General features: G+C 39.9%; 1 protein-coding gene across 1 annotated transcript; it reads left to right on the top strand.

The window, feature by feature from the left end:
• Positions 1 to 28: 28 nt before the first annotated feature.
• Positions 29 to 4,730, top strand: LOC308693797 (complement factor D-like; the record flags this gene model as incomplete). Its single annotated transcript, XM_081370895.1, is given in 7 exon segments — positions 29 to 133; positions 278 to 422; positions 588 to 729; positions 875 to 1,030; positions 1,032 to 1,142; positions 1,248 to 1,380; positions 4,726 to 4,730. Coding segments are annotated over 7 exon segments (744 nt in total). The 5' UTR covers positions 29 to 81.
• Positions 4,731 to 12,089: the final 7,359 nt, after the last annotated feature.

The raw sequence follows: 12,089 nt of genomic DNA, 5'->3' as shown, positions 1-12,089 counted from the left end.
TCCCGTTTGGGCAGTATATAAAGCTCAGCCCACACTCAGTGGTCTTCAGTCTCAGAAGTATACAGACAACAATCGTTCACTATGAATAGACTTTTATTTGTCTCTGTGCTGCTCTTTGCAGCTTCTCAAACTGGTGAGTAATATTCAATTTCACTATGCTTTGTCTATTTATTTTTGTTGTGCATTTCTACATTTAAGCATGGGGAATAGATTTATTTACTTTGATTAATGAGGTTTTCCTCATGTTAAACGGTTTCAATTATTGTGTTATTTGCAGGTGAATGCATTACAGGAGGAAAAGAGGCTGATGCACACTCTCGTCCGTACATGGCTTCACTTCAGTGGAATGGAAAACATGAGTGCGGTGGCTTTCTGATCTCCAGTCAGTGGATCATGAGTGCAGCACACTGCTTTCAGAATGGGTACGTAACATGTAACAAACACTAGTGAGCTGTGCGACGGCGATGCAAAGATGAAATCATTTCAGTCCCAACTCACTGTGATTTGTTCGAAGGGTTTGTTTTGATTTTGTTTTGAAGTTGCAGAAATACGAAGTTGCAAAATGATAAATGTCCTGTTTGCTGCAGGAGAGCATCCGGTGTTAAAGCTGCGTTGGGTGCTCACTCCCTGTCTGATGCTGAGGACACTAAACAAACCTATGACACTACAGTCTACAGCCATCCTGATTTCAGTATAAGCAACTATGACAATGATATTGCCCTGCTCAAGGTACATACTGCGATCCAATCATGTAGCTGAAAAACAGTCTGTGTATCCGTGTGGTGAACATGATTTCACCAAGTACAACATGTTCCTGTGACAGTATGTGTAGAGATCAGTTTTCTACAGCAGAGAATGATTTTGTTTTTGACAGCTGGAAAAGCCGATCACTGAGAGCTATGCAGTGAAATCAGTGAAATTCCAACGTGAAGAAGAAGCCGATCCCAAGCAGTCTGATGTTGTGGAAACAGCTGGATGGGGCTCTTTGAACAACCTGGGAGGACGACCGGACAAATTGCAAGAACTCAGTACTCAGTATCACGGTCAAGAGCCGAAGTGAATGTGGCCGCGGTGAGTACTATGGATCGAAGTTCACCAGCAACATGCTCTGTGCTGCAGAAAGACGAAAGGACACCTGTAATGTAAGTTTTACTGCAATGGTTCATAAAGCACTGCATGACTGCTATAAGTGGAAACAAACTCTAATAAATGACCTCTCTCGCTTCCGCTGTCTTCCTCTCTAATAGGGTGACTCCGGAGGTCCTCTCTTATACAAGAATGTTGTTGTGGGGATAACCTCTAATGGAGGGAAGAAATGTGGCTCCAGCAAAAAGCCTGGACTCTACACGATCATCTCCCACTACACCAACTGGATTGACAGTACAATCACTGAGTAAAAAAAGCTGTGGAATCCTTTGCATATATGTAACCTATTATTTCATACGTCCTGTATATCTCATGTATTGCTATACATTTACATTCAGAGTTAACACCTTTTGGGGGTGGGAGACCATTTGTCTAGAGGCAACTTTCCTTTGTGTGCCAGCTATCTCTAAACTCCTAAAAAACGTATTACCTTTTGTTTGACCTATTTGGAAATGAGACATTTGTACCAGTCGCACTGAGACATTTCAAATGATACCAAACATATACAATACTCGATGATAATCATTCACATTAAACTATGTATTTTCTTGGGTGAATTCAGGCGATCTGAGTATGAGAGAGAGAGAGGGGGTGAGGGATGAGGGAATGAAATGTAGATTAGGATGACTCGGAGGTGAGACTTTTGTCTCAAATGGTGAGTTCAAATGGTAATTTCCAGCAAGATCCTGTCTTCTCAGGGTCTGGTCACTCCTTAACCAGACTGTCCGGCATTTTGTCATTTCTCAAGTCTTACACTATCGTGTAGGTCTCCTTAGTGCTGCCAAAACAGCTGTGATGCATCAAGGCATGGACTCCACAAGACCTCTGAATGTACTGTGGTCCTTTAAAGGAATAGTTCACTTAAAAATGAAAATTCTGACTTGACTTAGTAGGAAAAATAAATACTATGGAAGTCAATGGGGTCCATCAACTGTTTGGTTACCGACATTCTTCAAAATATCTTCTTTTTTGTTCAGCAGAAGAAAGAAATTAATACAGGTTTGATACAACTTGAGGGTGAGTAAATATGACATCATTTTCATTTTTAAGTGAACTATTCCTTTAAGTCTGCAAGTTGTGAGGCGGGGCCTCCATTAGGGGAATTTGTTGGTCTAGCTGCTAGCACATCCCAGAGATGATGATTAATTGAATTGAAATCTGGGGACTTAGAAGGCCAAGGCAAAACATTGAACTTCGTCATGTTCCTCAAACCATTCCTGAACAAATTTTGCAGTGTGGCAAGGTGTATTATCCCACTGAATGAGGCCACTATCATCAAGGAGCACCATTGCCATGAAGGGGTGTACGTGATCTGCGACAATCTTTTGGTAGGTGGTACATGTCAAAGTAATATCCACACAAATGCCAGGATTTTGAGCAGGTTTTGAGCAGAATATTGCCCAGAGCATAACACCGCCTCTGCTATCCTGCCTCCTTACCATAGTGCATCCTGCATCAGTTCTCCAGATAAACAACATACATGTACCTACCCGGCCATCTCCCTGATCTAAAAGAAAATGATTCATCATCATCAGACCAGGCAACCCTCTTCCATTACTCAATGGTCCAGTTCTGATGCTGTGGACAGGGGTCATGGGCACTCTGATCGTTTTGTGGCTAATATGCAGCTCCACAGGCAAAAACTGCAATGTACTGTGTGTTCTGACACTTCTTTCTATCATGAGAGCAGCATTCCATTTTTTTTGCAATTTGAGCTAGAGCTCTTTTGTGATTGGACCAGATGTGCTAGTCCTTTACTCCCCATGTGCATAAATGATCCTTTGGCGCCCATGACCCTGATGCCAGTTCACCGGTTCACCTTCCTAGCACCTTTTTTGGTAGGTTCTAACCACTGCATACCAGGAGCACTCTACAAGAACCAGTCGTCTAGCCAGCACAATTTGGCCCTTGTCAAAGTCTCTCGGATAGTTTTTCCAACGCATTCTCATCCTTGGGCGTCATAATACTGACGCTTTTGACATTTCGTCTACATCAAACGCACATGGTACCCTTTAGCGTCAATATGAGACGCAGATAGCTTTGTTCGGTTATGGGTAGTTTTAGGTCTGGTGTAGGGTTACGGTTAGACCGCTAGAGGCGCCTTCTGGCCCATTTCTATCTGCGTCTCATATTGACGCTAAAGGGTGCCATGTGCGTTCGATGTAGACGAAATGTCAAGAGCGTCAATATATCCCATCCCTTGACAGGTGCTATTTTAACAATAAAAGCAATGTTATTCGCTTCACATATCAGTGGTTTTAATGTTGTGGTTTGTCAGTTTATTATATTATATTATACATTAAAAATATATCTCTACAAAGCCCTTTTACTTTGACAATCACTTATGCAAACCAAAACTGATTTTAACAGCATTTTTAAGAAATAATTTTAGGAGGAAGTAGAGTAGTAGTAAGTCGAGTTTTATTTTATTAAATTTATTTGCAATTAAATGCATTACTAGCTGATAAGAGTGGTAGTCTTCTGTACGACTGATAAATAAAGAATTTCCACATATTCTGACAGTTCAACGGCATGATGTTAAACTTTTGTGAATTTGTTTGTAGTATGTTGCAATGATAAACTGCTCATTGTGTTATGCAAGACTTTTTGAATGCATCATTAAATCTGAGTTATAAAACACAATGTTGTTAATATTATTTACAAATGACATGCCAGTACAACCCAACGGCTGGAGCTATCAGAATCTTTCCCCAATCAATCAGTATGTTATCTGTGTTGCAATCTCTGCTATCTCTAAATGAAACAGTCCATGTCTGGTCTTTTGAGGAGGGTATTTTTCAGTTTTTGGTGTTGCAAAACCTCCATGCTGTATGAGGCTGCAGGCATTTAGAAGCCAGATCTGATATTATCAGATTAACCTCCTTGACCTGGTTATAATTAACAAAGTTCAGGAAATTTCCACTGTTTTGTGTGCAATATCCGTTCTGACACATGCAAACCATTTCCAGCAGGTCGTTATGGCCGTTGGCCACTTATCAATTTATATTCTTTATTTTTAATAGATTTCTTGTGGTGACAATGGATGAAAAGGATAACATTCTCTGTAATCTCTTGTCCAAATGCCCACCCAACATGTTCCAGTGTATCCCCCAGTTTAAGGACATGTTATTAGAATGGACCAGGGCTGAATCCCAATGACTGCCCTGAGATGGACACCACCTAGCAGAGGAAAACAAGGGTGACCTAAAGCAACATGGAGAAGCTTAGCTCAGTGATGGCAGAATTGAACGAGATGGGTCTGACATGGGCAAGGCACAGCACGCTGCATCGAGTTAAGTGGAAGGAAATTGTTGTTGCCTCATGTCCCACTAGAAACGAAGAGGAGTAAGTAATAGTCAAGGAAGAGTTTTGGAAGACTTCTTGAAAAATTCTTGATAACCACTTTAACTTACTTTGCAGGATGTCAAGGAACATTACTGCCTTAGCTGCTCATTAGGACCTTTGCATCTCTTCCCTCCTTTCCTTTCCAAACACTTTGAAACGAAAAAGCCTGTAGGGTCAATATTTCATAAGAACTGAATTTTCTCATGTGTTTCTTTTGTGTTTCTTTTTTTGCAGCCTGATACATTTACCTCATTTTGTAACATGTTATACTCCTCCTACTGACTCTGGTTCATGTCTTTCCATCTCCCATGCTGTGAGAGTAGAGAGTAGCCTAACTGTGTCCAGTCCACTGGAAATAGGCCAACAACAATAATCTTGTTTATCTGAATTAAACACAGAAATTAAACACCAGTACTTACTCAATGATGGTACACATGTCTTTCTTCTCACGTTCAGAAGTGTTTTGCTAAAATTGTTTTGTTTAGAAAGTACAGTTTCAGACCTGTACACAGTACGGTTATTTACGGGTGTGACAACAACCGCAATCTATAACCGAATTCACACCTGTAAATTTTCAGGACTCAACGGCATTCTCGGAAAAACAGCGCTGTGTGAACGGAACCGTTACCGGACAATTATACGTGTCACGTGAGAAAGCCGCTCTGCTGAGGGGTTTTGTGTGTGCCATCGTTCTAAATCCAGTCACTGTTCTCCACTGGAGAGGCTCCCGTCAGTTTTGTGTTTTCTTTGCACGACTCAAATGCGTTGCAATGCATGAGATACCAGTGCAACAGTTAAAGGCATTCATCTAGTGTGTTTTCATCAAAGCTTCTGTCAGTTAATGAAGATTTGAATTGTAAAGCTCTCTAATTGAATTCTTACTAGTAAAAACGAGTAACAAGTCTTACACGAGTAACGCTGGGAACATTTTAAGCTAGACCGATGAACTTGTCGTGTCAAAAAAGTGAAAAAGACTTTTCAGTTTTATGGACATTGCCATCTTTGATATTACTTTGGTCACTGTTGCTATGGTTACTGGTTAGAGAGTACAGGCTTGACTCTCGTTGCTCGTTCATACAGACAGTATTGGAGACGCTGCTGTAAGTTGCTGTGTGAACAAGACATTTCGAGACTCACAGCTTCTCAGTAGCTTTTACAGTTTTTAACAAGTAGGGTTTGTGTAGGGTAAGTCACACCCTTAACCTAGTTGGTTCATCTTGTTAGGTTATGGTGGGGTTAGGGTTAGTTTTTACAATTTTGTTTTATTGTATTTTATGTGTTTGTATGTTGATTGTGCTGCACTTTGGTCTGAATGTGCAGTTTTTAATGTGCTTTAGGCTATAAATAAAGGAAATAAAAAAGAAATATCTAATATATATCAAAACTAGGAGGCATTCCAGTAGACATAGGCCTACTATATATTAGCAAAACAGAAGACATTTGCCATCCAAATGTATGTTTTTAAAATTGTACTTTGCATGTCATGCTTTTCCCAAAGAATAGGATTTGTGAGTCAGATGAAGGAAGCAACGCTTGCTCATTTCAGCAAGTTAGACTAGAGGTGTTTATCATGTAGCCTACAGCTGCTTCCATGGTTGGCATTTGATGTTAGTTAACTGTGTTAGCTAGTTGTGATGCTTAGCCAATAACAGGAAAATCAGATAGATAGCAGTAACAGAAAGGAAGTCAATTCCTCAGGGTCAAGTACTGGAGTGCTTTCCAGGGTCTGTGTGTTCCTGTTTTCTGGAGCAGTAGTCAAGTTCAAACAAGTCAAGAAAAACATTGTGGGGGAGTTCGTAAAGGTGTTTTCTTTCCAGTGAATTACAGTAAAAGCAAAGGTGCACTAGAGTCTGTTCAGCATCCATCTATAGGGTATTTTCTTTACCGTGGTCCTGACACAGTCTCAAGAGATTTATATAAAACATTGTTCATAATTGCGATATGGTTTTTATTGTTCTTGTGTGCATATACTATAATAAATTGTATCGTCTGTAGCCAAGAGAAAAAAAAAGTAAGAAAAGGAGGGGAGGGCCACCTCCTCAAAAATACACTGCTGCAGAGGAGTTGGCCCAGTCCAGTAACCAGGGTCGACCCATCATGGATGGCATCGAAGGCAGTGCATCTTCATGTGCTTTGTTAGAACATATTTTAATGAAGAAGTAAAGGTTTCTGATGTCTATTGTATTATAGGATTTCTCACAACTGCATCCTCTACATCAGGGCTGTCCAAACTCAGTCCTGGACGGCCACTGTCTAACCTGCCTCAACACCATACCTGGAAGTTTCTAGAATACCTAGTAAGACCTTGATTATCTGGTTCAGGTGTGTTTAATTGGATGCCCAAGTATGTTTACTGTTCTTATTTTTTTTTTTATTAGAAATCAACTGAAATACTGTGCTGTTATTGCGTCTCTGAGTGCTCTGCCAGCTGGAAAGTCCATCGTAATGGGGTCAGTTTCATCAGCGGGGGGTTGGTGGTTTGGTGGCACTTGCTCTTTTCTTATAGTGGCCATTTTGTGCAGTATTGCACATGCAGCCACTATCTGGGATGCTCTCTGTGGTGATGCCCTCAGGCCACGCTGACAATTAAATCGAGCCTTCAGAATGCCAAAGGTGTTCTCGATTCTGACCCTGGTTTTGCTGTGGTGATGTTGAATTGCTGCTGGGGCCTTGCGTCAGGGTCAGGGTAAGGGGTCATTAAAAATCGCTGACATGGATAACCTCTGTCTCCAACCAACATGCCATCAAACATCCCTGTCAATAAGCATAAAAGAAATTATAGAAGTCTACAATATAGTTCCATTGTAAGTATGTGTGGGTTTTTCTTTTTCTTCCCAAACCTTCCTCAAAGCGATGACCTCCTGTAAAATTCTGGAGTCATGTATAGTATAACAGGTGGTATGACCATTGGAAAAAAATCATATAGGATTTGATAAGAGTGTAATCAGTTAAAGAGAAATGAGAGGGCATCTTGGACTGTACCTGAACATTGGGGGAGTGAGTGGATTTTCTATTCACAGAATCAGCCTCATGCTCAGGGCTGCAGACATTGCGACATGTGTGCAAATCTATTGCACCAATGACACTAGGAAATGTCAAAACATTGTTATGCAACTTTAAGATCTTTAACATAAGATTAATCTTAATAGGCTGCATTTGAAATGATCTTACCAGCTATATTTTGTAAAAGCCCTCTTCTTTAATAGCCAGCGGTCTTTAAGTGGCCAGGAAAAATGAATACATCAATGCATTCCTCCAATGCAAGTCTCTTCTTCTGCTCACCAAGGCTGCATTTCTTTGATTAAAAATACAACAACAAAAAACAGTAATATTGTGAAATATTATTACAATTTAAAACAGCTCTCTCTCTCAAAAGTATTTAATTCCCCCGAGAAACTTTGCATTCGCTCTCAAAACCTTTCAGGTTCTCACGCAAAAGTATTGGTTTTCCCCACAAAACTTTGCTTTTTTTTTGCAAAAAAGGCTCTGTAGACAGTAAACTGCACTAAAATATGGCTACATCCGAAATTGCAGGCTTACCCAGTAGCTGAAAAACTGTCTATGACAATAGTAGTACGTCGAATTCACAGTACTCATAAAGCAAAGGAGTAGGAGAAAATGTAGATGAGATTCTGAAGTGTGCATACTATGAACACTTTACTATCCCATGAGACCACAGGAGAGTATTTGTGAATGGCAGTGAAGCGACAGTAACTGACGCTGGTTGGTCACTTGATAATGACAACATGGCGAATGTAGTACGTCCACATTACATTCATACTACACACATCTATACTAGAACATACTGTTTTAGCGGTCACAAAGTAGGCTAAGTATGAGATTTTGGACGCAGCCCGGGGGCCTATACCATGAAGCCGGTTTAGGTGGCTAGCCAGTTAGTTTCCGCCAACCCTGGGTTTTAGGTACTATGAAAGTAGCTCGGCTTTAATCAGTGTTCGTTGCCATGGTATCTTACGTTACGCTGCACGGCTAACCTTCTCCAGGGCAGGTTATGATCTGGATTCAAGATCTCAGACTGAAGTTTGACCAATCAGCTGAGAGCAAAGAAACAGGCTGGACTGGTAATCTGGCATACCGGGCAAATGCCCGGTGGGCCGACGTGCTTTTTGGGCCGATACATCTCATATATATATTTTTTTTTTACGGCCCATAAAACGCGTACATCGGCGGCCCATTCGTTTTTTTTTGTTTAAAGCTCCAATATGTAGGAATTTTGTAATAAAATTTCCGAAAATAACTTGCACAGTGTGATATATTTCCTCCAGTTGTGTACTTACAATATCTCAAAAGTCTCCAAAGATTTTTTATTTCAGAGAAATTCCGATTTTAAATAACTGGCCGTCCCGGAAAAGAAATGTCGCGCCTCAGTGACGCAATGTCCGCTCTATTCCTTTTTCCGGTGTGGTGGAATATCCTATCACATGGTCCACACCGGAAAAAGGAATAGAGCGGACATTGCGTCACTGAGGCGCGACATTTCTTTTTTTTTTTTTTTTACAACAACTTTATTGAGGTTTTTTTTTCTTATCACAATAAACAATAAAGACGTCTGACAAAGAATAAAAAAAAGAATAAAATAAAAAATATGACCCACCACACCGGAATATCGCGTGGTCAAATGCGGAAGTGGTGGTTATAGCGTTATAGCCATAGACTGTATGGTTATAGCTGTTATGGATCACGAACTCTTTGGCGAGTATTGAAGTGAAGTGCCAACAAAACGAAAGCGTCCATATTCGGATACACGCGGAGTCGCGGACTGTGTGACAAACGGAGGAATAAAACCCGGATAAATATCGGCAGGCGTTTTCGAGATGGAGAGAGCTGCGCGTCAATCTTGGACTTGACAGAGACTCTCTCGCGAGTGAATTGAGACAGGTAAGACATGCAACTGTCAATAATAGCACGTATAAACAAAGTTATATTGCTTTTTGTACTTTGGTAAGGCTTTTTATCACGTGTGGTGACCGAGATTATGGCAGTACAATTAAATACAATCGGATATGAAGTTAAAAAAATATATTTAGTCATGACTTGCAAATGTTCGGTCAAATTTACTTTTAGATATTGGTTTGAACACGTTAAACAACACGGCATTAACCATAAAAACGTAAAACTGCACAACATTAACCAAACAAATCATTTGACAAATAGCTGTATGTTGCAACGGGATAATATAGCATAACATTTCACGTTCCTTGCAGTTCATTAATTATGATGACATAAAAGAATACGATCAGACATACAGGTAATACAAAAACGAATAAATTACCTCATCCGTGATCATGATTCATTAATTCCATGTAGATATATCGCTAGATGGTGAAAACGCATTAAAAACGACATCTCCCATCGTCACCTCCTTCATAGCGTCATCAAGCTTCGCCTTTGTTATTGTTGAAACTGCGCCCTCTTGTGGTTAAATACCAAAGTCGCATACTGGAGCTTTAATAGGCGGCGCTGGGTTTGTGCCGGTGTAATGCATTGGTCAAAAAAAATAAGCGTTATTTTTTTTTCCACTGACAGACCGGCCCATGAAACGCGTAGATCAGCGGCCCATTGGTTGTTTTCTTGATTGACACTGGGCTGGCCCAATCACAGCTTTAAAAACCTCCCCCTTTGGGCTTTGAATGAGCGTGCAGTGTCAAGTGTGTATCTGTCAAAAAAAATAGTCTGAGAGAAACGCGAGGAATGTGCAGAGAAATAGTGTGTAATAGAAATAGCAGACGCTGTAAAATGTGTCAAAATATAAATGTTTTCTGCAGCAGCAGGACCTTCATCAGCTCTAGTGGCTGATGAGGAGGATAGTGAGGAGGATCAGGAGAGAGAGATGAGAAAGTGTAGAGTCCACTCCGCGGTAAGCAGAACTACTTTCAAAACACTTAGGCTATGTCATGAGTGTAGGAACCCATAACCCAGTTACGCATTATTTCCACATCTGCATAGTTGACGATTACAGAAATTTATTATAAGTTTAATGAGACGCGTTTTTATCCATGTTTTCCGCCAAAATAAAAGCTTGATGCAGTTTCCATCAAAATAAAAGATCATGTGCTGATCTCTTTCAAGTATAGAAATTAGTACAAAACTAAATATAAAGTTTTCTTTATTTTTCAGTGCATTTGTTTTACAATATATGGCTATTAGGCTACTGTCATGAGATTAATATTAAAACTATTTTTATGTAGTAATATAGACAGACACTGTTACTAAAAGAGGTTTGAATTTTTTTTTTATATATTGCACACTGAACATGGGTTGGAGCTTTTAATTTTGAACCCCTCAAACTGCACCAGATTGATGAATTTAACATTAAAATGCACAAAATTTTCTAAGGGGGGGCATGCCCCCAAACCCCCCTACAAAGACTGAGGTCCGCCACCACAGTTTTACCAATTCCTGTGAGAAACACTGGTATTGCTATGCCTATGCAGCTTATATCTTGTTTTTTTTTGGATGCATCACTGTGTAGTATAGTTCAATTGTATTAATAAATTACAATTTTGTACTTATTTCATCTGTTAACTCTCACTCGTTTATACTCACTCATTACATGGCATTAGTGGTTTTAATGAATAGGAGTTGAACAAAAACATATTCAAGGGCGTGCAAAGATGGATGGTGTTTATGATCATATGTAGTGGGCCAGTCTGGGCCAAAATGCCAGGGCCGATTTTCTGTCTCAGTCCAGCCCTGAACATATAGGTGACGTAACTTATTCCCAGTGTCTGTTACAATGACTTCACCTTTTCTTCCAAATCCGGTGGACATCTCAGCGCAAATTGTTAGATGAGCACTTCGTAAAGAAAGAGTTTTTAGCCAGACAAAATCCCCTTGCCTTTCCTGATAGTTAGCCTATTTGTATGAAAGATACAGATTTCCGCGGAAGGAATGTCTTATCTTTGCGAACTTCTTGAGCCGCACATAAAGAATTTAACACGTCGAATTCATGCACTTACTGTACCGCAAATTGTATTGGGTTTTTTTTTTTTTTTGCAAGTGGTAGGCCTATAGTCTTGCACGGTGGGTGACGCATAGAACCTAGGGGAAAACGCGGTTTGTCGAACCATTCGCAAGGTTGCTCTGCAGGAGTACATGAATAGTTTCATTAATAGTGTTCCCCGGACATTTATCGACCATGTCCATAAAAGAGGGCTTTTATAAAATTGCCGGTAAGATAGGCCTATATTGATAGGGTGACATCACATGAATACTTTTTTTTTTTTAAAGCAAATTTCACAAATGTACTATACATGTTAAGAATTATTTTAAATCTTTTTTTATTATTATTCTGTTAATCTTATGATAGGATTCCCTAGAGTCATTGCAACATGTATGCAGTCTATTGCTCCGATCTCCACTGCTCTAGGGGAACATGAGGCAGATTATGTTAATAGGAAGTCCTATCACAGTCTTAATGTTCAGGTAGAGATGATGTGAATATGTGTGATGATTATTTTCTGTGAGATGAATCTTTAAATTAATAGTAACATTAACAGATATAACAATGATCTACTCAACATTTCATCTGCAGACGACTTGTGGTCATGAACGTATGATCACAAGTTTGGATGCCA

Source organism: Scardinius erythrophthalmus (genome assembly GCF_964197995.2).
Source record: "Scardinius erythrophthalmus genome assembly, chromosome: 7".
Lineage (NCBI taxonomy): Eukaryota > Metazoa > Chordata > Actinopteri > Cypriniformes > Leuciscidae > Scardinius > Scardinius erythrophthalmus.
Note: the sequence above shows the minus strand (reverse complement) of the source record. Positions and strands in the feature narration are given on the sequence as shown.